Source organism: Callorhinchus milii, unplaced genomic scaffold (assembly GCF_018977255.1).
Source record: "Callorhinchus milii isolate IMCB2004 unplaced genomic scaffold, IMCB_Cmil_1.0 Scaffold39, whole genome shotgun sequence".
Classification (NCBI taxonomy): domain Eukaryota; kingdom Metazoa; phylum Chordata; class Chondrichthyes; order Chimaeriformes; family Callorhinchidae; genus Callorhinchus; species Callorhinchus milii.
This window is the reverse complement of record NW_024704780.1, coordinates 343,725-369,287: the sequence shown is the minus strand read 5'-3', so window position 1 is coordinate 369,287 and position 25,563 is coordinate 343,725. Positions and strand designations below refer to the sequence as shown.

At 42.8% G+C, this 25,563-nt stretch overlaps 1 protein-coding gene across 4 annotated transcripts in view; it reads left to right on the top strand.

Annotated features, from left to right (window-relative positions):
* Nucleotides 1-24,222, top strand: part of LOC121851450 (utrophin-like) — a 118,028-nt gene extending 93,806 nt beyond the window's left edge. For all 4 annotated transcript variants that reach the window (XM_042345305.1, XM_042345304.1, XM_042345307.1 and 1 more), the window contains 8 exons: nucleotides 250-315; nucleotides 4,035-4,100; nucleotides 4,435-4,593; nucleotides 7,870-8,110; nucleotides 15,246-15,354; nucleotides 18,298-18,375; nucleotides 21,493-21,518; nucleotides 23,108-24,222. In XM_042345305.1, coding sequence (XP_042201239.1) covers nucleotides 250-315; nucleotides 4,035-4,100; nucleotides 4,435-4,593; nucleotides 7,870-8,110; nucleotides 15,246-15,354; nucleotides 18,298-18,375; nucleotides 21,493-21,518; nucleotides 23,108-23,116 — 754 coding nt within the window. In that variant the 3' untranslated portion in view covers nucleotides 23,117-24,222. The remainder of the gene's footprint in view (nucleotides 1-249; nucleotides 316-4,034; nucleotides 4,101-4,434; nucleotides 4,594-7,869; nucleotides 8,111-15,245; nucleotides 15,355-18,297; nucleotides 18,376-21,492; nucleotides 21,519-23,107) is intronic.
* The last annotated feature ends 1,341 nt before the right edge of the window (nucleotides 24,223-25,563 follow it).

The window sequence follows — 25,563 nt, the reverse complement described above, 5'->3', positions numbered from 1 at the left end:
ACACTGCACTGTTGCAGTCCATAAAAGTGTGCCCTAACATATTTGATTAAAGTGGATTTACAGCTAGTTAGAGGGAGAGGTGGAAGCAGCTGTGATGTTATCGCACCAATGATATTCGCTTTACAGGGCATGAAGGGCGATAACACCAGTTTTTCATTTAATTTATCTCGATACCAATTGTGTAACTCAAAGTCCCTGACGTTTCTTTGTTTCTTTTATTAAAAAGCAAGTTATTTCTTTTGTCTGCAGCCCTACACAGTCTCCACAGCTGTCCCATGATGACACTCATTCCCGGATAGAACATTATGCCAGCAGGTAAAAATAAAGGATTACGTCATTAAAATGCTAATGTGCTTCTGCAGGTTGTGAAGGGAGGAAATTGGTTTCTGTCGTGTAACTTTACAACAGGCCATCGACCCAAAGGTAAAAGTCACTACGGGTCTTATAAATCATTGCATCGCTGACAGCAGTGTTTGGCCGAGTGAGGTGCTGATCTGGCCTGGCTGTCACTGAGCACAACACCTCCAGCTCACTGTTACCTGATGCTTGTTAGTGAGATCTCAAAGCAGAGAGATACGTCAGGAGATTAGGGGAGAGGGGCGGGGAAGAATTGTTGGCTGGAACACAGGGGGAAGCAATCTATACATCTTTAAAGAAAAGTTCTTTTCTACATCCCCCCAAACTTTCCAAGATGCTTTTTAAAAAAAAATCCTTTTCTGACCACCACCCTCTTGTTTTAAACAAAAACAGAAGTCGCTGGCAACACTCAACAGGTCATGCAGCATCTACAAAATCTGTTTTAATCTACCCTCTGTTTTAATTTGGCTGACTCTTCAAAAGATTGTATCTTAACTTTTTTAAAAAACATCTCTTCTTCATTCCAAGCACACATACAAACGCACACAAACGCAATTTTCAAAGTGTTCTCCTCTCATGAAGAGGTGCTGTGTTGACTGGAGTACGGTTCTGGAGATGCTGTCTGTGTTTCTGTACCTCTCATTTATCATGTTTTAGTGTAGGCAGTAGGAGGCAACACACTATGAGGCCTGGAGGGGCATCACAGCCAAGGCTGTCTTCAATTGATACCCACATCCACACACATTTTGAAAGGAGTCGTTAGTTAACAATCTGTAAACTGAAACTGTAACTAAATTTATTTTCCCTTCTCCCTCCAAGCTAGAATATTGAGGCCAATTGTAAGCTCCCCCACCTTTACCCACGCCATAGGCTGATTCCTGATAACTGCAGAGAATGAGGATTAAACACACTGGGGAGCCCTGAATAGGAAATGGATTCTTGAATAGGCTCCAGCTTGCCAGCTCACTCTTCTGGCACAGGGCCTGCCAGGATGAATGTTATCCACGAGATTATTCCTGAACTCTCCACCCATCAGAACATAAAATGTAGCAAAAAAAATTACGAGGGCTTCGTCCTTATGATTGAGTGCTACATACAGGTTTCCATTTGCTTATGTCAGTGACTTGCAGTAGCAACTGTTATCTGATTCTCATTTCAAAGCCCCACAATCACATCAGTCTCGTTTCGTTGATGGCTCAATGTCCATTTTAACACAGGGCCGATAGGAGAATCAGTGCAATTCCAATTACTCAGTATGCTGTTGGGGTATCAAGTCCGAGGATTATGCTTATGTATTGAACTGCCTGAAGTGCTGGGTGACCTGTTTTCAGTATATATCAACCCAGCACTTTTAAGATCTGTAGGTTTAATGCACACTGATTGCTAAGAAAAAGCCACTTTTCCCACTAAATCTTTACAGTGGATGTCCCACCATTAAAACATGGCAAACAAAAAGCACAATTTTTAATGCTAAGAGGACGCCAGATCACAAAGCTGCTGAAAGTTCAACTTATCATTGCTGAATGAGATGTTAGCTTAAGTCCCCATCTGCCTATTCTTCAGGAGACATTAACGATCCCATAACACTATTCAAAAAGAGAAGATTGAAACACCAGGTCACCTTGTCATCATTGAACTGAACTGTTCAAAGTGCAACTCCCGTAGGTTGAACGCCAAAAATGACATTTGCTTTAGTGCTGCCAGCCACAGAATTGTTGCTGCAGATAGCAGAGGTTTTAGTAAACGCTGGCTTTGGAGGTTGCTGTGAACTGAATCCTGAATTCAATTTGCACAATGTATCCAATCATCTTTCAATTAGCAGCACTGAAGGATTAGATTCGATGTCAAATTAAACGCTTAAAGCTGTAGGTTTTTCTTTTGTGAACGATAGCTATCAAAAAGCTATCACCTTACAAGTTTCGGTCTCCTATTTAGTAATGCTGGATTTGCTGAGGCTGACATTTCAAGCACACCACGTTTTTGAATGGCGATGTGTTTGGAGACTGAGTGGTGAAAGACAACTCTGAATTAACACTTGCCTGAGATCCTGCAGTTCCCCACTGCAATTCTCATCTGTGGTTAAATGCTTCATTCCTCATATTGTCTCCAGAACTGAAGATATTTTTGTCTTTGAGGTTTAATGGGTAGATTTTAATATATAATGTGTATATTTTAGGTAGTTCTTTTTTTAAAAAAAACTGTGACCTCTGAGTAAATCTGTGCCATTTCAGTCCAAAGTAAAATGTGCAGAAAGTGAGAAACACTCAATTTTAGGGTTCCAGTTCAATGGTGAAGGGGCAGGCACTACATGTATGAAAAACATGTTTATTGAACTTTCCTTCCCTTTGAATCCATTGTGACCAATGAGGGTGGTTCTTCCCCCAAACAAACAAGGTTGCCAGAAACTCTTCCATGAAGACTGTTGAATTCAAGATCCTCGTCCTTACATTGTCTCTCCATAGCCTCACCCCATCTTACCTCTGTGACATTTTCTTTGTACCTTATCAGGTGAAGACGTATCTAAACGCTTTGATTACTGTTGAGTGCAGTGATTTTTTTGTAGGCGAATATGGCAGCCATTTTGCATGTACCAAAGTCCCAACCATGGATTGATTGACCTATTTTATTTGGGGGATTGATAGACAGGACACCGGGAGAAACTGCCTTCCATTTTTGAATAATGCCACAGAATCTTTTAACATCCACCCCAACAGACAGGACCTCGGTTTAAAGTTTAATCTGGAGGATGACAAAACAACAAGAAGATTACATTTGTATAGTGCCTTTCACGTCGGGAGGATGTCTCAAGACACTGGACAGAGTACAGCATTTCAGACCCGAGCTGGGGTCAGAGGGGGGGAAGGGGGGTGGCCAATGGCATGGTCGAAGAGGAGGGTCTTGAGGCGGGACTTGAAGGAGGCTAAGGAGGGGGTGAGGCGGAGTGACTGTGGGATGGAATTCCAGAGGTTGGGGGCAGAGTAGCTGAAGGCTCTCCTGCCAATGGTGGGACGGGTGGGTCGGGTGACGTGGAGCAGGCCAGAGCCGGCTGAGCGGAGGGAATGGGCGGGCTGGTAGGAGGTTAGGAGGTCGCAGAGGTAGGGTGGGGCGAGGCCATAGAGGGCTTTGTATGTAAGGACCAGGATCTTGAACTGGATCTTCTGAAGGATAGAGAGCCAATGGAGTCGGGCAAGAGTGGGGGAGATGGGGTCATGGAGATTGGTGCAGGAGAGGACACGGGCTGCAGAGTTCTGGATTATCTGCAGCCTGTGGAGGGAGAAGTTGGGAAGGCCGACAAGTAGGGCGTTTGCATAGTCGAGCCTGGAGATAATGAAGACACCTCCCAACAATACAGCACTGTGCTGAAGTGTCAGGTTAAACTATGTTAGTTCTAACATGCGGCTCGAATCCACAGCTGTCTGACTCAGAGGCAAGAATGCTACCAAATGAGTCCTGCCACTCTTCCTGTAATTTTGACTCCATCCCCTCCCCTGAGAGATAATGACAACCGTGTGGGTTCACCTACAAATACACAGTCACTGCACTTCACAGTATATTCTGTGGAGCACTTTGAGACATCCTCCTGACCTGAAATGCAAGGATTAATTATTATTTATTGATCATTTTTAGTTTCTTTTTGATTGTTTATGGAATGATATACTATCTCCTCTTTCGCTCAGGTTGGCACAGATGGAAAGAACCAATGGCTCCATGCTCACAGACAGCAGCTCGACCACAGGAAGCATGTAAGTGATTAGAGCAATTTCTGACTGGGAAAGGGCAGCTGCTCAACAGGCGGCAGAAGATATCATTTTTATTGATCACCACTTAAAATGGCCTACTGCTCAAACCAGCCCGTCACTGAGGTGCACAATAAACACCCCAGCGAGTTGGTGAATGAATTTTGTTCCTTTGAGGTGTAATTGAATCAATAAGATTCATTTGTTCACAGCTTGAACTGGCATGTGGCTGATGGGCATCTGACATGCTTCCCGCTTAGTGTGAGTAAAGTAGTGAAAAAGTCTGTCCGAGGAAGAGGAAGAGTGTGAAATGAGTCTGTCTTGTATGTTTGTGGTGCAGAGACGATGAGCACACGTTGATCCAACATTACTGTCAGACACTGGGAAGAGAGTCTCCCATCAGCCAGCCACAGAGCCCTGCCCAGATCCTGAAGTCCGTGCAGAAGGAAGAACAAGGAGAGCTGGAACACATTATTGCCGACCTTGAAGAGGAGCAAAGGTAAAGACGAGTTATTGCTTGCTTTTTTTTACTTATTCAGTGATTTCACCAGAACTTTCTTCTGACTTGATGTTAGTTATCCTGAAAACTAATTCTGAGAGGAGGTCTTTTAGTGGAATCTCTTCTGCTAGCTTTTAATTAAACTTTACACCAAGGGCAAAAATATGGGTTTGCAATTGGGCTATGTCACTGCACCAAATGCAATTCCGTGACCGTAATTGATGGATTTGCAATTTGGGATCTTCTGACCAAGAACCAGTCCCCAAATCACATCATAATTGTGACTTAGAATATTGTTTTAGAAGACTTCAGCGTGTAACAAATGTTCCTCACGATCATGACTGCCAGTGTGTGACGATTGTGGGTTCCAGGGTTCAGTGTTTGTAATCTGCCAATATCTAATATTGGTGGAACAAGCTCGATGGGCTGAATGGCCTCCTCCTGTACCTGTGGCCTGTTCGCCATCCTGTAAGTGATCTGGGAGTTCTTGATGGTGACACATCGCTTGGTATTTGAAATGCAAACGTTTCCATTATTAGAGTAGGTGGAAGGGAGTCAATACCAGCACAAACTTGATAAGCCAAATGATCCCCTCTCTCCTGTGCTGTAAAGTTTGTAGGATTACCCAGTACTAGCAACCTTCAATTTGAGATGTTAAAAAATTCTTTTTTTTTCTCCATATCGCACCATTGAGACGTCTCCAAGCATTTCGCAGAATATGCTGCAAAGTGAATTGACTGAATATTTTCCGGGTGAAATGTGGTGGATGGTAGCATGTAGAAAACAATGAACCCAGAAAGGCTGTGCTTACCTCGACTTTAATGAGGAAGTCCAGGCCTGCTTCTCTCGATAAGTAAATACAGTGATGGGGGAATTATTCCTTCCTATTAACATTGCTTATCAACAGTCCCAGTTTGTGCTGCCTGAAAAAATATATAAAATCCTAGTTTCAAAAGAAAAATTCTGCTAAACACCGAACTCTCCGCACAATTTCTGCTTCACCGATTGGAATCTGTTTCATGAATTCAAAGCTTGTGGATTTTTTTCTTTTTAAAAGTTGTGTGGGGTAGGATGGAAAATATTTTTTTCTTCAAAAACCTCTCAAAGATTAAACTGCTAACGTATGAATCAGAAATGAAGCTGTGACTAGCATTTAAAGATTGTTGTGAAGTATAATCCATATGTGACAAAAAGAGGAGAGGTATGAGTGATTCGGTGGCCTTCTCTGCCGAAAGTCCTTTCTTTGCTGCTAGGTTTTACCCTGCTAAGACTTGTGGGCAGTGCATTAACACAACACATCTGATGTGCTTTTCTGAATATGATGGCAGCTGCAAAGCATTAATGATTGAACAAAAAACCCGAACCTCACCCTTAGGTACAAACTATCTGAGCTTAGGCACGGACGATTACAAAGGGGACAACCGGACACAAAGACATTCACATTTATCAGGGAAAGGTTGCTGTGACCAATACAAATGGTTTAAACATGTGAGCTCAGAGTACCAAATGAGAAGCTCAGAGTACCAATGAGAAGTGTTGCATTTCATCTGAATGGGAATACCTGAGTAATGAAAAGCTTGTCTTTGCCACTTGAAAGAATGACTGCTTTCAACATGGGGATAGTGCAAGAGCCAAACAGTTATTACAGTATAATATTCTTAATGTATGAAATCTGAGGGCTTCATTGGGTTAACACAATTCTGGGAGCTGGGTCTGAATTCATTGTAGATCTGATGATGTTCTCCTCTGCTAACTGGCTGTCAGGGCCTTGTGTGAAATCAGTTTGGACAGTCCCAACCCAGCTCTTAGCAGGTGTGAGTTCACAGCAAAAATGTGCTTAATTCAACCTAAATTGGCAATTTCATTCAGGCCACAGGACAGCTGGTGTGGGAAGTGGCAATAGCATGCTCTTTTGAGGTTGGGGATTAGGACCATTGTGAAGAGAGAAGTGTCTTTACTCTTGATCTGGCTGAGCTGTTTGTGATCTGGGAGCACTTGTTGGTGAGCACTTAAAAAGGAAAATGTCCCAGGTCCCAGCATGAACACCCCCAACACCTGGATGAGCGTGAATTTCAAATGGGGAGGGGAAAATTGTTTCTCTGTAAGATCCTGTCTTCTTTTACGGCATCTAGCGACCTTCTGTCACCCCTGTTAAAAGGATTCATTGCTGCTCACCTCAGTCGTGTTTTGTTGATGTAACCTTGTACTGGTTAAAACTGAGTTTCGGAATGGACAATAATGTACTGTCGATGGGGAAAGAGATTGAAAACCTTTTAGTTATTTCTGCAGCAAAAATTGATTAAGCATATTTCTGTAGCATTAGCAAAGTTGACCTTGTGCCACACTAACATCTCAAAACCCTTCAGAAAAACAATCAGAATCACTGAGATTTTTGATCAAAGAGATTTTAAGGATGGGTAGCAGGGTCATAAAGTGAAGAGATTTTGATGTCATTTGTATTCCCTCTCACAAGTACGTCAAGTGTAACCTTTTCAATGGAGCTGTGTTTTTAAGGAAATGTGAGGAACGGACAGATTTTGAAGAAAGTTACTGGTGAACTGATTCTTAATGACCGTATCATCTCGATTCATTTCCACATTTTCATTTATTTCATTTAATAAACTCTCCCATGCTAGAATGCTAAACGTATGTATCTGAAGCATGGTATTTATAAATGTATGTGAACATGAACCATGCCAATTGTGCATAGATGATTATAAAGTAATATATTTCTTTAGGCCAACCAATAAATGTTACACTGACAGATCTGTAGGTGGAAACTGAAGCCATCCATCTACTTCACAAGGTTTGTTTAAATAACCTGGAAATATTAATTAGAGATGAGTCTCGCTCTCTCAGCCTGGTTTTTATAACCGATGAATATCCATCCACTCCATAAATTTCCTGATTAACATATTCTCCTCCTGCTGCATTAATTCATTAGATTTATTGCCAGCTATCTTACACAATGTGGGCTTGAGCAAGAGGACGCTGTGCGGGACCATGATTTTACTGAATTATTCAGTGCTTCTATCTGTGTGGCAGGACTGCTGTGTGTTAGTCTTGTGTGTCCGCATGTGTCGCATATTGTGCGTGACATTCCTGTGTGTATACTGTGTGCCACATGTGTGTGACATTCCTGCGTGTGTACACAGTGCGCCGGGTGGTATGCGTGACAGCTCTATGTGTGTACGCTGTATGCCACGTATTGTGCACAGCAGCCCTGTGCGTGGCAGCTGCATTTGCAATTAATTCTCATCCTTCCTGCCCTCACAGGACTCTGCAAGCTGAATACGAGCGTTTAAAACAGCAGCACCTGCTGAAGGGGCTCAATCCGTCATCTCCACACGACCCTTTCTCTCCCACCCAGCAGAGCCCCCAGGATGCTGAGCTCCTGGCCGAGGCCAAGCTCCTGCGACAGCACAAGGGGAGGCTGGAAGCCAGGATGCAGATCCTGGAGGATCACAACAAGCAATTGGAGTCACAGCTGTGTCGTCTGCGTAAACTACTGGAAGAGGTAATAACCACTGGTGGGAAAGCCAGGTATTTGAAACATGCAGAAGCCCGTCACCATGCTGAAGAGTATCTGAAGTATCTTAAGTTCCACATTTATATGCTGCCTACACATCCAAATTCCCATATCTGGAATGGCTACTGGCGTTCCCTGAAGCGACCCATCCTACTTACCTAATTCCACAGAGTATTGAGCTGGAAATGGCAAAATCCGAGGCTGGGACCCAGAATAGGCGTTGGGATACTGCTGGAGTCTAACCAGCTAAAACTGCATAGCTTGCCATTGAGAGTACAGTCTGGCAAGCTTTCCTGCTGCTGGTCCTGCTAAGACAACCCTCCCCTTTAGGGCTTTGATTTGCAGGATTAACAGGAGCTGACTAGTCTGACTTTCCTTGTCCTGCTGATCAGCCTGGATGGCGGTGCTGTCATCAGCAATGTCCTGGAAAACTGCAGACCTACTTTGGTCAGGATTCTAACATTCCATTGGCAAGCATGTCACCTTGGAGCCAGTCACGCCAATGTTAAAAGGCTTATTATTGCATTATTTATTATAGCAGGATTGCGTTCTCCAGCCAACGTGTGGTGTAAAGTGCTGTTTATAGAAGGGAGGTGAAATCCTCTACTAGCACCCAAATGTTTACAGGTTTCTTTATGATGTGTGTTAATGTGGTGGTGCCCAGATTGAACCTTTAGGAATCAGTGAAGAGACGGCAATATTCAACCCAAAGGCAAAAGGTACCAGTTAATACACTGTCACTGTTAGTCAGATGACAACAGCAACGACAACAAAATTACTTTTGTATAGTGGCTTTCACGTCAGGAAGACATCCCAAAGCACTGGACAAATAGTGTTTCGGACCCGAGCTGGGGGTCGGGATCAGGCGGGGCGGAGGGCAGTGGGGGAAGGAGGGTGATCGAAGGACGGTCAAAGAGCAGAACTTGAGATAGGTCTTGAAGGAGGCAAAGAAGGGGGCGAGGCAGAGTTACTACGGGATGGAGGGGGCGGGGCAGAGTGGCTGAAGACTCACCCGCCAATGGTGGGACAGGCGAGGCAGGGAGATGTGAAGCAGGCCGGAGCCCGCTGAGTGTGAAGGAGCGGACAGATTAGTAGTGGGTTAGTTCGCAGAGGTAGGGGAGAGCAAGGCCATGAAGAACTTTGAAGGTGAGGACCAGGATCTTGAACTGTATTGTGTGATACAGAGAGAAAAGGTTCTGTACTCTCGGTTCCCAGTGGGACTGATGCTATGAGCTGTATACTACGAGTCATTGAAGCATCAAGTAAAGGGAATTGATTGCAGTTTGCAGGTGATTTGCTCTGTAAATGGATGAAGTCTCATTCTAATGCACGGCCTTGGGGTGCTGAGGCCTTTCTTATTTTCAGTTTATAATTGGCTGCGTTCTTTAGTTCAAAAGAAAAATCTATCAGCAATGATTGAACGATTGAGCTCACTATTCTGTACTTCACTTTGCTGATCCTTTGCTGGCTTATACCTCCCCAAGCTCCTACCTCCAACTACAGTAGAAATCCCTCATGTAAAAGTTCACTGAATCCAAATAGAACTCTGCCAGAAGATTTGCCTCTGAATTTACCTTGTGACAAATGAAGTAACTAAATCATTTGCGTGCAGATGAGGTATTTCTGGTCTCTCTCTGCCTCTAGAAATTCACAGGGAATTAGACAAGTTCCTGTCAGCTAAAAGGATTCGGGAATATTAGATTTAATGATAGATACCTTGAAGGAATTCTGTGGGAATTGGCTGGGGTGGCTGGTGGAACAATGGGCTGCTCCTGCCTGAAATTGTTGTTGTATTTTCCGGTCCGACCTCGTGCTGCTGTTTTCTAGCCATTTGGTGGGAATTTTGAAATGTTTGCACAAAAAAGATCATTCTCAAGTGGGCATCTGTGTATGCATTTCAGTGACCACCTGGCAGTTTAGCGATAACGCAGCTAAGTGAAGTCACCCTAATGTGAAACTGCCCAGAGAGTATTTAACATGTGGGATTTCCTGATAGCCACTGGCCAATCACTTCTCACTGCACAGAACAGGAAGACAATTGATTGAAAGGATTGTTCTTGAAAAGAGCCAACGCAGACAATGGGCCAAATGACCTTCTGCTGTGAATATTTATGGTTCTCTTGCTCCGCCTCACTCAGCCAGTCCGGAAACTTGGCGTCTTGTTTGACCCTCAACTGTTCTTTCTACCCCACATTTGTGCCATGACCCACTCTGCCTTCCCCCAACTCCGCAACATTGCCCGGCTCCGCCACAGCCTGTCACCTCAGGCCGCTGAAAACTTCATTCACACTTGGGCTCAACTATGTCAACTCCCTGCTTGTCGGCCTTCCCAAATCTTCCCTCCACGAGCTGCAGATTATCCAGAACTCTACAGCTCGTGTCCTCTCCTGCAAAGCCAATGTTGCAGTTGTGCAGAGGCTATAACCATGCACTGTGAATATCTGTGGTTCTTCTGCTCTGCCTCACTCAGCGGGTCCGGAACCTTGGCGTTTCTCACAATAACTGAGGAAGGTAATAGCCGAGGAAGGTACAATGCAACACCATCAACATCTGCTTGATGTGCTGAGCCTGAGCTCATTGGCCGAGGTAACCATGTGGAAAAGATTACCATCTCTGTGCCTGAGTCAGGAATGTCACAGCCTGGCCACTCAATACCACATCTGAGAGTTTTCACATGATGGCTCTGCAAAAATCGTCCCTGGCTTTCCACTCCACGCAATAATTGAGGAAGGTAATAACCAGGAATGTACAATGCAGCACCATCAACGCCATTTGCATTTATATTGCACCTGTCACGGCGGGAGGATGTCTCGAAGGGAAAGTGCTTCACACAGTTGACTGGTCACCCGAACTTGGGTGGGGGAGGGAGGAGATGACCAAAAGCGCAGTAAAAGAGATGAGTCTTAAGCTTCCCATCATGTGGAAAATGGAATTGAGAATTTAAATGTAATTTTCCATGAATTCAGAACGCCACAGGACATGTCACTTAGTGAACAAAGTGACATTCTGTGCAATTTATCCTGTCAGGCAAAGTAGACTGACTGGAACCAAGAACCAACAGAGAGCCAGTCAATAACTAGGAGTATTGATTGCCACTTACATCTCGGTGTGTATGTATGTTCACTCACAATAGAGCTCACTTTGCCTGAAGCCCAGGAATAATGAAAGGATGGGTGGGGGTGCAATAGCTGGAGTAGCTTCTCAAAGCTGCAAAACAATCTACAGTGGCTGAACCCAGCCAGTATTGACCTGTAATAAAATTGCGCAATTCTGAATGGCTTGTTAGCCCAAAGTCCTCACAACTTTCTTGAAAGAATCTTTCGAAAATGTTTTGTTTCCACTTTGGATGGGGAGAAGCTGTGATTTCTTTCCATTAATGTCCTTTGATTCAGCTCGTGAACCCATCCCTTCCAATTGTACCATAGTGAATTCCAGATAACTTACTAAACGTAATGAAGAAACACAGGTACAATTGCAAAGAGAGGAGGCTCTGTAATTTCTCCTTATGGGCTCTTATTTGAACTTTAAACCCAATGCTCCTTCCTGCACATTCAATCCACATGGTTCAACCAGATGCAGTGACATTTGCATGGCTCTGGCAGGAATTCGAACCATTGTGTTTCACAGAGAGTCAGTATTTCTCTATTCTTCCTCCTTTAACCTTCTGTCCCAGTCACAGAGTTATCGAGCCTTTTTCATTGTGAAGGTATTAAACCACGTTTTGTTGGGATCCAAATATCTGTTGCTCTCAGGAGAAACATTTCTAGAAATAACGTTTTTACGAGGCTCGCTAATTTTGTACTCGCTTACTCCATGGTCATAGTTTCAAGTAAAATAATCTGTTTTTATCCTCCCTCCACAGGCGGCAGATAATCCAGAACTCTGCAGCCCGTGTCCTCTCCCGCACCAAATTCCGTGACCCCATCTCCCCCACTCTCGCCCGACTCCATTGGCTCCCTATCCTTCAGAGGATCCAGTTCAAGATCCTGGTTCTCACCCACAAAGCCCTCCATGGCCTCGCCCCACCCTACCTCTGACCTCCTAACCCCCTACCAGCCGACCCTCTCTCTCCATTCAGCCGGCTCTGGCCTGCTCCACGTCCCCCGACCCACCCACCCCACCATTGGTGGGAGAGCCTTCAGCCACTCTGCCCTCAAACTCTGGAATTCCATCCCCCAGTCACTCCGCCTCGACCCCTCCTTAGCCTCCTTCAAGTCCCGCCTCAAAACCCTCCTCTTCGACCATGCCATTGGTCAACCCCCTTCCCCTCCCCTCCCTTCTCCCCGTCTGACCCCAGCTTGGGTCTGAAAAGCTGTACACTGTCCAGTGCCTTGGGACGTCCTCCCGACGTGAAAGGCACTATATAAATGTAATGTTGTTGTAGTAATCATTCTTTTTGGCAGTTAGAAACTTGACTCATCTTTATTTTTAATTAGAGTGACTCTTGATGTTAAAAGTAGTGTTTTTTTTAATTCCAACCATGTGACACTTTAAATATGATGTTTTGTTGCCAATATGGAGGAGTAAAAGGGTAGCTGCTGGCCTATTACATTAGCCTCATTAGAGCTGAAAGGACAGAAGCCTTGCTCCACGGTGTATAAAGTGGTTTTGTATTACCTTTGTTAGGACCAATGCTATTACCTTGCCAGGGAATGTTTACCTATTCATTGTAGTGATGGAGCTATGGGTGTAAACTACTGATCCTCATATGACCTTGAGTGTACAATAAAGCCTTTGGCTTTAAACATTCTGAAATTCGTTCACCTCATCGCAGTTGAAATGGTTTGTACCACAATGTCCCTCAGCTGCAGTGGTAGTTTGTTTCCTGTGACTTGTGAAATATTGGCTCATTTGTTCTCGAGGAGAATATTGTGTATCCGCACATCTTGAGCTATTGCATGCAACAGTTTTTGGTTGTGGGGATGGTAAGATTGCAACATTTCTGAGCTGTTCTATGTGTTTATAATGAAAACACGCTGTTTTTAAAAAGTGAAATGGATCTAGCTATTTTAAAAATGACAAGTTTGTCCCAAGAAAGGTGAGTTGATGGGAAAGCAGCTCTGCTCATAGAATTATACAGCACAGAAGGAGGCCATTCGGCCCATCAGGTCTGTGACGGCTCTTTGAAAAGAGCTATCCAAATCAATCACACTCTCCTCTCTCCCTGTAGCCCTGCAAACTTGCCCCCAATCAAAAAACTCAGTTAATCCATGGTCATTGAATAACACTTGCTCTGTGGCTGCTATGTTCTTGGTTGATCCATTCAACAAGATCTGAACAATGCTGTGACAAATATTCTGTGTTAATTAGCATTTTGGTTAGAGCTTTCTTTAACTAGTTAGTTGAAGCGGCTGCATTTAGTCTCTCAGTCGTTGTATTTCAAGTAAGATCAGCAAAGAGGTGAACTCTCTGGGCATTAAGCCAAACCACCAGATTCATTGGAGGCAGGAGACATTAACTGTTTTTGTAGCTTGCGAGATCTTACCTATCCCATATCCATGTCTTACATTGATATTGTCATTCAACAACATCAACAACAACTTGCATTTATATAGTGGTAAAGTTTCAGAGCACTTGACCCTGAGCTCAGGAGAGACGGGAGGTGATCATATGCACTGGTGAAGAGGGAAGTCTTCAGGCGTGATCTGAAAATGGTCAAGGAGAGGGTAAAACAGACGGATTTAGGCAGAGTTCCAGAGTCTAGGATTACAGTGGCTGAAAGGACAGCCGCTGATAGTGGAATGCGGAGATAAGGAGGCGAAAGCCAGCTGAACAAAGGGGGCAGGTAAAAGATAAAATGATAAAAGATAGCCAATATGAGTTTATGAAGGGGAAAACCCAGAAGGTGGTGGTTTAGGGAATGTCATCAGGCTGGGAGAATGTTACCAGTGGAGTTCCACAGGAGTGTGTTTTGGGACCTCTTTTATTTAACATCTTCATAAACGACCTGGAGCTAGGAATCACAAGCACAGTGACCATGATGTAGACCATGATCAGCTGTTTTTCTTGTACCGAACAGTAGAACTAGAGTACACAGCCTGCGATTGAAGGGTGCGTAAATTCAGAACAAATCTGCGGAAACATTACTTCAGTGAGCGAGAGTAAACTTATGGAACAGGCTCCCTAAGGAGACAGTGGAAGCAGAAAATGTTTGTTTTAAGAACAAATTAGATAGATTTTCTGCTAGAAAATAATATGTTGGGATGCAGTATATAGTTTGGGACACAACATGTCAAGCGACTGCCAGGATGGTGGAAGGCATCCTAGATGGACCTTGGTCTTCTTTCGTCTTATCAAATTCTTATGTTCTTAGATAGAGGAGTGGGGTGTAAGCAGGGAGGTGCCAGAGTTGAAGTGATTTGTACGCAAGTGTGAGGATCTTAAAATCGATCTGTTCTGCAATATGGAGCCTGGCAAGGACTGAGGTGATGGGGTTACAGAGTTGATTACAGACTAGTTCCATTTACTAACTGTTGTACTGAGAAGACTATACTGTAGTGTCTAGGCTCAGAATAACACGTATGTACATAAAATTTTTATTTGTTCGCTGACTTTGCAGTAATTTGTGGAGTCCTGTAGCTCAGTGGTTAGAGCACTCGCCTTGCAAGAGAGACACCTGGATTCAATTCCAGACAGGGCGAAACCTTGGGCAAGTTTCCTTACTCCACACATCTAATAATAATCCCTCCAAAAAACAAAACAATAATAAATTGGTCATTTTCAATCCACGACTGTCTGTGCGCAATTGGCTGCTGCTGCGTTTTGCCCACAAATATTACAGTCAATTCACTTTACAGCATATTCTGTGAAGCGCTTTGAGACATCTAGAAGTCGTGAAAAGCGCTATGTCAAATGCAATGATTATTATTATAATCCTGTGAAGCGCTCTTGAGAGATTTTGATGACATGATAAGATGTCATCAAAACGATTGTCAAGCATTATTATTATCTGTGAACAGAAGGACGGGGCTATAAAAATGGTGTCCCAATGATGGTAAATGTTATATTGCCGACAGCTTTTAATATACTTAGAAATCCTTGCCAGCCTTGTAAAAATCAACAACTTCCAGTATAAATTTATTGAACGATCTGACTTACACTGTTGAATTTTTTTTTAATATAGCCATCGACCGATCCCAAAGTGAACGGGGTTGCTGCCGTTTCTCCATCCACCTCCTTTCAGCTATCTGAGTATGGCCAGCTCTTCAATGAGGACTTCAGCTCACAGACAGGTTAGCGTTGGATGAAAAAAACTGCAAGTTGACCTGAAGTGCAACAGTACATAAAGTGTCCTATACATCAGGCAAATGGTTGAAATTAGGCTTGTCACCCATCTGGTTCCAAGGGATGTGCCTAGTATTTGGGTAATGATATAAGAGCGCAGGGCAGCAAGTCAGACCCTTCCACAGACCACAGACAATCTACTTAATTGAAAAGAAACAACTTGCAGCAATAATGTGAGAGGAATGAGCAGGGAATTAGTGCAGTAGAGGAGATGACCACACCAGCTTAGGCATAATTGGCCTAAATCACTTCTGTCTCTACTGTAATTCTTATTATTCTATCAACAACAATTTTACACTTATGTAGTGCCTTTCACTCCAGGCAGTGTCTCAGAGGGGTGCACAGAGCCAGCTTTGAGTGGAGGAAAGTGAGGGCTGGGGGGAGGGGGGAGCTAAAAACACAGTTGAAAAGAAAAGTCTTCAGGCAGGTTTTAAAGTTGGGAAGGGAGGGGGTGAGTGGACGGACACTGGGATGGATTCCATTCCTTACTGTTCAATTCCTTACTTACCAATCCTTATTCCAAACCTCCTCAGGAAAGGTTATGCAAGGTTTCTCCTTGCTTCCCAAAGGTAAGCCATGTATAGCTTCAGAATATCCACGACTTTAAATCCCACATCACTTATCCAGCGCTGGTTACCTTTCCATTTTCCCCAGAGCTATTGTGATCCACAGAATGCTTTATGAATTCAGTGTGCACTTCACTCAAACCTAGAACCTCATCATGAATGGAAGCTTACTTGCTAGGTTATTTTATATAGGAAAGAAAGGCTGTGGTAACCGTTAATTATTGGCCATTGAAAACTCTTGGGTTAGTAAGAAGAAAATCCGAAGGTTAACTTGTGTGCGAAATGAATGACGAGATGCACTGACTGACTACAATGATGAGTGTAAAGAAAGTGAAAAAAGCTGCCACAGACAGTATTACTGTACATGCTGCATCAAGCCAGCAACACCGACATGCCTTTCGGCTATAAACTCAACCCTGGATGTGAAAGAGGATTTTATTTTTGCTGTCAATCAGACTGTCTCTTCCTCCTCCTGTTGTGACAGTGGTTAATCCACATTGCAGGTGGCTGCCTTGAAGGTGTGCAGATGTACCTTATAGCACACAATGGATTAAGAGTGACAGCTTCAGATTTCAGTTTTTAAAGAAATCACAAATTTCCTAGGAGGTATTGGTTTAAACAAAATTATCAATATAATAGTTGCATGTCTTGTGTACTGGCAGGCCCTGAGGTTGCAGCACAGTTGTGACTCCAATATCAACCTGATCGCATTGCTACTGAGGCCCAAGAAGGCTAACCTGCACCTCTGTACCTGTCACTCTGACTAGTTTCAAATTGCCTGAGAAGTAGCTTAAGCAATAGTTTCAAACCAGCCACCCACAGAGGCACTGTGGTGCTTCATCTTTCACCTCGGTACACCTACCTTTCAGCCATTCAGCCCTCCACTCTCGGGAACTTTATCCGGGGTCCCTCTCTCCCCATCTTTAAAGCTTGATTTAAGACCTTTCATTCTAACCATCCTTTTGGTTACAATGGCTTCCCCCCACCCCCACCCTCCTTCAAACGCTGCCCAGCTTGGGTGAACAGTTAGCTGGGTGAAATATTCTGAAATGTCCTCCTGACATGCAACACTCTATCAACTCTATTATTGTTGGTTGTAGGTTTAAATTTAACAAATTGACCATTTCATTTCTTTGGGAGAATGCTTAATCCACTTACACTTATATTTGAGAGGTACTTATCTCTTTTTGGTGAGCCGAGTATCATATTATTGTTTTAAGTGGGTCCATTGTTCCATTCAGATATCATGAAATCGTATTTTTTATTGATGCATTTGTGCTGCAAATGATTAGATCTGAGATTGAATCCTTGCCTATATTCCCATCCCCGACATGAGAGGTTAACACAGAATTCCATATGGAGTGGAGTTCCTGTGGGTCAGAATACTGTTGTTTACTGGAAGAAATCCCAATTTGAGAGTCAGTACTGTTAGGAATTCTGTTGAAAATTGCCACGTTTTAGACTCCATTTTCTGTGGTGCGTTTTCTCAGATCAGGAAATTCATGTTACATGTCACATGTTGATCTTAATGGTTGATTGACACAAGTGTGAGCGACTTCAGTAGCTGGTCCCACCACCATTTCTTTCTTTGACCATCAATATCTTCCTCTTGGGAGATAGTGTTCACCTGGGGATAGTGTCTGCATGTAACTGGACATCCTTGCAATCAACTTGGCATGTAAGCATGGAGCGCGGAGCAGGTTGGCTATCAGCACAGCAACTCAATGTTTCACAGAAAGTCTATGTTGCTGATGGCCGACTGTGTAGCTATACCCTGGAATACAGGCACTGGTGTAGGATGTAAGGATCCTCATTACATTGCATCCAGCAAAAGTGGATCTATTCTGGAAGACTTTAATTTTTACCCCAACCCTCCGGAGTTCATGCTCCAGAATAGAACCACTTATTTGGAGCCAAAAGATGCATGTAATGATGATCCTTACAGTGGATATAGCACCTATCATGGCAGGAGGCTGTCTTGTAACGTTTCACAGGATTTATTGTGACATATAGTGACTGTGATTTATGTACCATGCAGCAGGACTGAGAACACCAGAGGAGCGCTCCTTATCCACAGGGAAAGAATTATATCTGAATGATGACCAGAAGTTGGGGGAAATTAACTGGAAAATTCCAACATTGATAGACGTGCCTTGCTTTAAACACTCATCATTTAACATTCCTCATTTGTAAAAGTAACTAGCACAGACAGTAATAACCTGTCATGACATATCTATGTTGTTCACTCTTGATTCTACCCCTCCTTTGAAACAAATCTTATCAGATTAGTTTTTGCGGTAACGGCCCTTACTGTCCTGTTTTCAGATGACTTATTGATTCCACCTCAGGATACGAATACAGATCTTACGGATGTTATGGAGCAGATCAATAACACTTTCCCCTGTAAGTATGACTATGGCTCCTCTCTGTTCATTTCACTGCAATTATAGTCCAATGCTCCCATTCTCTTATGGATGTTGCATTAAGTCCTACAATCCTCAGAAACTCACTGCCTTGTTAAATGGTCCGTGTTTTGCTGCAGTGCTGCAAGGAAGATCAACAAGGTGTGCGGAACTCTCTGGTAGTGTAATTTAGCATAAGTGGAAACTAAGAGGAAACGCTTCAAGGAAGAGAGAATGTGTTTTTTTAAAAAAAACAAGGCAGTGCTAATGGACTCTTAAGATAAAAGGTTATTTACTTGGCATTAGACTGTTTGCTGCCCACCTGGCACAAATCTAAGTCTAGTTATAGAGTTCCCCTAAAGTATAATTAATCCCCTTAGCCTTGGGTGAGTTATATTTTGCCTGAAAAGATTCACACAATAAGAGTGCACGTAGTACTTGCAATTGAAGAAATTATCAGTGCCAAGCGAGTACCCTTGAGATCTCAAACTTATATGTGAGTACACAACCTCATATGTGATACACAACCTAAGACATGATGATCTGTCAATGGAAGCTGGTAAGCAAGGATAGGTGTTGCTGGGTAATAACTTAAGGCAGAGACGGTCTGCGTGGTCAAAGCATCTGAACAACACATTACGTCAGTCAGAGAACCGGATCCAGGGACTGAAATCACATTGTTCTTAGTCATTGGCGTTTTTAAGTTAATTTGTTTTCAACTTACTTTAATATGTATACTTTTATTTTCTATAATCTTATTTGTCGGTAGTGTTTTTTTTAAACTCATACACATAACTGATGTTATCAATTTTCTCAAAGATTTAAAGTAGGAGAGGGTTAAAATGATAAATCTTAGCAAAATTGTTTGTTAAATTTGTTATGATTCTGTGAGCCTCCTGCCTTGCTTACGTAATAGAATCATAGAATCCTACAGGGCAGAAGGCCATTGCACTGTAGGAGTCCTGTCGCTCAGTGGTTAAAGCACTTGCTTAGCAAGCAAGAGACCTGGATTCGATTACCGGCAGGGTGGAATATTGGGCAAGTTTCCTTACTCCACATTGCTTATCTAGCAGTAAGTAGGAAAAAAATTAAAATAAATAGTTTACTTCAATCCACAACTGTTTGTGTGACACTGCTGTGCGCAATTGGCTGCCACGTTTTACCCACAAAATATACAGTCAATTCACTTTACAGTATATTGTGTGAAGTACTTTGAGACATCTCGAAGATATGCTAAGGCGCTACATCAAATGCAACTATTATTATTATTGAGCTCATTGTATGTGCACCTGCCCTCGGAGAAAGCTGTACGTTCATACTCATTGCCCAGCTCTACCCCACACCACTTAACTGTAACTGTCTAATAACAAAACATTTCAGCAGCTATTAGCCGAACTTCACAAGTTAATGTTATATGCGCTGGGTTTCAGAAGAAAACTCTGCATTAGAACCACAGTTGCAGGCTGAGTTGGTAATAACCTCTTGGGTCTTTTTCTCTTAGTTTTGTCTTCTTTTCATTTTGTATGCTCCCTTTTCTTTGCCATCGACATGGTGCTTCTGTTCAGAGAAATGAGACATTTTACTCTCATCAAGCCCTGTGGTGTATGTTCCCTCATCCAGATATAGCTGCTTCTTAAGGGCAACTGAATTCTGCCCCTTTCTCCAGTATTCATAAAGGTAGCTTCAAGCTGCTTTAATAAAAAAAAGCCTGAGATTTTTTTCCCAAGGAAGCATGTACATAAAAGTAATCCCGGGTGAAATGTATGCATTGAAATCCAACTATTATGTCCTATCCACTGCCTGCGGTTTATATTTCTCCCCTCAGTCTGCAGGCAGTAAAATAATAATAATAAGGCAATAAAGCATAGAACCATAGAAATTTACAGCCCAGAGGTCATTTGGCCCGTTGGGTGTGTACTCTGTCTGAAAAAGCTTTCCATTTATCCCATTCTCCTGCCTTTTCACATTTCTCCTTTTCAGATATTTATCTACTTCTAAAAGCTGATATGGATTCTTTCTCAACCACAGTTCCAAGTTGTGCATTCCACGTCATAGCAACCTGTGTAAAAACGGTCTTCGAACTTCTCCCTTTGCACTTTTGGTGATTTCCTTAAAACTGTGCACCCAAGTTTCTGACTCACTGACCAGTGGAAATAATTTCTCCCTGTTTACGTGGTCAACCACCCGCTCCACCCCGCCATCCCCACCCCACCACCACCCTCCCACCGCTCCATAATTTCAAAACCCTCTATCAGGTCTCTTAACCTTCATTCATTTCAGCCCCAGTTCATCCATTCTAACACATTTTAGGGGTAAATTTTCAGCCCTGTATCGAGATGCTTTTCATCAGCTGGTCCAAGCAGATTCAGATTCTGGGTTACATACAATGCCTTTGTATGTAAGGTCCTTGATATGCTTACTGAAATTTGATATTTCATCAGAGACTTGAATATCGCAGCTCAATTTAATTTTGACAAATGAGTAGAATTAGACATCAAAGCAATTAACTCCCATTCTCCTTCCTTGAGACCATGGGAGCTACTGATCTGTCTATTGCTGTACATCCATGGGCTTGACATTAGTGGTGGAATTTATACTCAAGTATAAGTTTCCCCGTGAGACTGTCATTGCCCATAATGATGGTATCAGAACACTCCATTTAAACCGAGGTCAAAGCTGGCGTTCAGAGAAATTGCATTTCTTTGTTACCGACTTTTATAAGCGACATCAATGGCGAGGTTACCTCCTCTGTTGGGATTTCTACTTGAAAAAGAAGTCTTTAAAAAGATTTCGGGCCTTCAGCCTCTCTGCCCCCACCCTTTGGAACTCCATCCCACAGTCGCTTCACCTTGCTCCCTCCCTTGCCTCCTTCAAGGCACGTATTAAGACCCTCCTCTTCGACCGTGCGTTTGGCCACCCTCCTGCCCCTACCCTCCCTGCCCCCCAGACCCCCCACTCAATCTCAACCCCCTGCTCGGGTGCAAATCTCTTACTATTCAGTGCCTTGAGACATCCTCCTGACATGAAAGGCCCTATACAAATGTAATTTGTTGTTTACACTGCTCCTCCTAATGTCTCTGTTTTTCTTTCCCCAACACAACCAAAATTTGGTCTCCAGCAGCAAGTTTCACTCCAAGACAGCAGGTATGCCACTTACAACACATCTGTAAATGTTGTGTATTGAAGGAGGGGTGAACCATATACAACAACAACAACAAAACTACATTTATAGAGCGCCTTTCATGTCAGGAAGATGTCCCAAGGTGCTAGACAATCAGGGGTCAGGACCTGAGCATGGGGGAGGGGTGAGGGAAGGCAGAGATGTGGGAAAGCGACTGAGGGCACGATCGAAGTGGAGGGTCTTGAAACCGGCCTTGAAGGAGACAAGGGAGGAAGCGAGGTGAAGGGACTGTGGGATGGAGTTCCAGAGTGTGGGGGCAGAGAGGCTGAAACCCCAGGCACCGATGGTAAGGTGGATCAGGTGGAGACATGGAGCAGACCGGAGCCCGCTGAACGGAGGGAGCGGGCAGGTTGGTAGGGAGTCAGCAGGTCAGAGAGGTAGGAGGGGGCAAGGCCATGGATGGATGTATGGCTATCTATACATACTGTGAATACCTATGGTGTTATAATGTTTGTATATTTACATGCTGCATTAATGTCTTGCTAACGGCCTGGGGGTGTAACCTACAGATTACACCAGGACAAGACGCCTGAGTGGAGAAAAGATTCTGAGTCCTTGTTACTCATCTCCATATATCTGTTAGAGAATATAATTGTTGGAGGCCTGGGAGCAGGTCACCTTTCTGCTCTTCTGTAGCAAGATGGTGGGGAATGTAAGGAGGAGAAAATTGTTTTATTCCTTTGGAGAAACGAGGATGTCTAAGGAATAGTGGATACTTAGGAATTAAGGGTATAAAGGGTTATAAAAAAAGAAGGGAAATATTAAAAGATCTGGCAGGATCTAATAAAAAGTGGTATTGCTGAGTGACCACTTCCTCTACTTTCTTGCTAATAATGTGGTACATGTAATGATTTGTGTTAACATTTTTAAATTTAGCACAGAAGGAGGCCACTTGACCTATTGTGTCTGTGCTGGCTCTTTTAAGAGCAATCCTTTCAATCGCTTCTGCTTCTATTTTCCTCATACCCCTGTAATTTACTCCTCTTTAGATATCTATCTTGCTCCCTTTTGAGAGCTGAAATGGCTTCTGCTTCAAACACCTGCTTCCGTCAGGACATTCCATATCCTAACTACTCTGTGCATGAAACCAATTCTAACCTTCCCATTTGCTTGTTTGCTAACCATATTAAATTGATACCCTCTAGTTATTGACTCATCAATCAGAGCAAATAATTTCTCCCTATTGCAAAACCCCTCATAATTTTTAAGACTCCTATCAGGTCACCCCTCAATCTTCTCTGTTCCAACATTGGAACAAAAACATTTGTAAAATGCTGGTATTTTTAAACTGTGTCCAAAGGTACAACTCTCTTAGCTGAAAGTTAACTGAGTGGTCTGTGTGTGTGTGTGTGTGTGTGTGTGTGTGTGTTTGTCATGGAGAGTGTTGGTGTATGCATGCTGACCTCGCGAGCGTTCAAATACGTGTCTGCACAAACCCCACTGCACCTGAGCTGAAAGGATAGATGTTTCACTGAATGTCTGCTTGGGTTTGGGTTTAGGTTTGTGGTGGAGGGTTAGAATAACAAGGCGTTTTCTTTTGCATTGAGTGCAGATGATGTAAAGACGTGTTGGAAACACTAGCCAGTAACTTCCAGCATCGTCCACCAACCCCGATGACCGACATTAGTTACAAATATACGGAAACGGGACCCTCAAAAGTATTATGGATTTCAATGATCTGTCCTACTGAAGAAGTTCACTTCCTGAAGACCCAAAGACCACAAGTTGTCACTGTTATGTTCCTGTTTGCTTCTTTTACTATGCAATTGTAAAATAATGAAGTATAAAATGTTAGGTGGAGTCTGAAAAACTTGCCATTATTTGTATAAACATCAGCATTTGAGAAGGGGGAAGGGGCTTTATATCACTTTTTACTATTGGTGAAGAGAGTATTGATGGAACATTTTCAAGTCATGGTTTGTGCATTTTACACAGTTTTACAAACAAAAAGTCATTCCACTCTCTCCAGCATCACCCTCCTTTGAAGCCAAGTCTCATAGCTGTGGCTTTCAACACTTGGCTGCGTGCCTAAGGATATAGTTCCTTTTTTTTTAGTTAGGCCAAAGTGTTGCGGGTAAATGGGAGGGGATCAATTTCCCCCTCAGCCCCCTCTTTATAGAGGGACTTTTAACGAATCTGTGCCCCGAGGAAATTTTTTGAGTAGAATTTTAATTGTTTTAACGTATTGTAACAAAAGAAAGCCATGACCACCTTTCTACCTCAGGCCTCACTTTCATTGTAGGGGATCTTATACCAGTCTGAATAACATTCTCTTACACTCAAAGCTTTTCATTTCCAACAGACCAAACGGCTCAAACAGAGTTTGCAGAAGGGTCCAAGTAATCCATCGGTAATCATTTGGTGGAATTGTGTTTTTTTAATTATTTTTGTGTATTGTGTCAAGTCTAACTGGGACTGCCTCCAACTTCATATAGCTGTATTTCTCTCCTCTCCCCCCGTCCCTCCTAATGATGTAATTACTGACCAGTAGGTATGCTGTACCATTACACTGTAAACTTCTCGCTCTCCCGAGTCCAACAATCTAGATATTTTAAACATGTAAAGGTACTATATTGTCTTCTAGATTTATAGACTATATCTTACAACGCTGATCACATTTGACATCACTACATATTTCATTCAAAATAAAATTCATATATAACAAAACAATTGTTTCCTAATTCTCTTTGTTCTGTTTTCAGGGGTCGATGTTAGTAACCTCTGCTAACCTGCACTAGTCTTTTGGGATTCTCCCTACACAATTTGTGGTCCTGACTAATGCTATTTAGCTAGATTCATGTTAATGTTCAGCATTGCATAGTTAGCAATGTGGAAAGGTAAGCCATTTGAGAAAAAATATTCAATCGGTTTGCTTTCGCAATGCCCATTGCCAGATATCAATGAGTGACTGTCTGCTGATGTATTGTGTATCTTGTTTATTGTAAGCTGTACCTTCTGGTTGTCAGAGACCCTGTTCAGCTTTATATCTCATGGTATCTACATTCACTCTTATAACTGAACTGGTTCATCTCTTAGATGCTATAAAACCTGTAATTCATTTCAAATGTAGTTTTCACTGCTCACTTTATACATATTTCTGTGCCTTTACATAGTAAAAATTACGAGTTATTGGAAGTCTGCATCTGCAAAGGACAGAAAGTCCTTGGTTATAATGAATTATCCTGCTGTGCCAGAGCGATGTTATGTGTTCTTCGATGCTTTCCGCACAGATTTACCACTTTAGCACAACAGATTTAATTAAACTGAACTGGGAAATGATCTTAAAAGGTGAACCTATTGAATTGCACAAAACCCCATTTCGCTGTCCACCAGCATGCAATTTTATCGTTCATTTGTAAGCAACTCTGAAATGCTTTAAAACCATCCCGGATGACAAGGTGGGATCCCGAATTACAGGCTGTGTCTCCCATTATAGAACAGTCCAAGGAGGGAATGGGGTATTTGTGTTGCAACCAGATTGTGATAGTGGGATACTCTTGAAAGACAAGCACTGAAGGCACAATGCGTATGATATTCCAGGTGTACCTATAACTAACATTTTCAAACTTGAAATTTATCAACTCCCAAGTCACTGATCTTTTGAAACATTGCTTTATTTGCTTGATGTTCAACAGTTACTGTCATATCCCAAATCCACATTTATTGTTAAATCGAGCTTATTGTCAGTATTCCAGTCATGGCTTTAAATGTTACACAGGAGAAAAATAAAGCAGCATCTCAAAAATGCAGTCATTTTGCCAGATATTTGAAACCTGTTTTTTATTGTGGTATTTAAATGTAGGTTGGGAATAGGACATATGAAGTTTAATTCACCAGTTGATAGTTGAAGCATAATGGTATTCTATCCCAAGATTGTGCATTAACTCCGAGAAGAAGAATTTATCTGGAAATGCTATCATTTTAGTGCTGCTGTGAAGAATTTTTCTCTAGTGCTCAGACAGATTAACTGCAAGGGTAATACAGTACTTCACAAGACTTACCTCATTG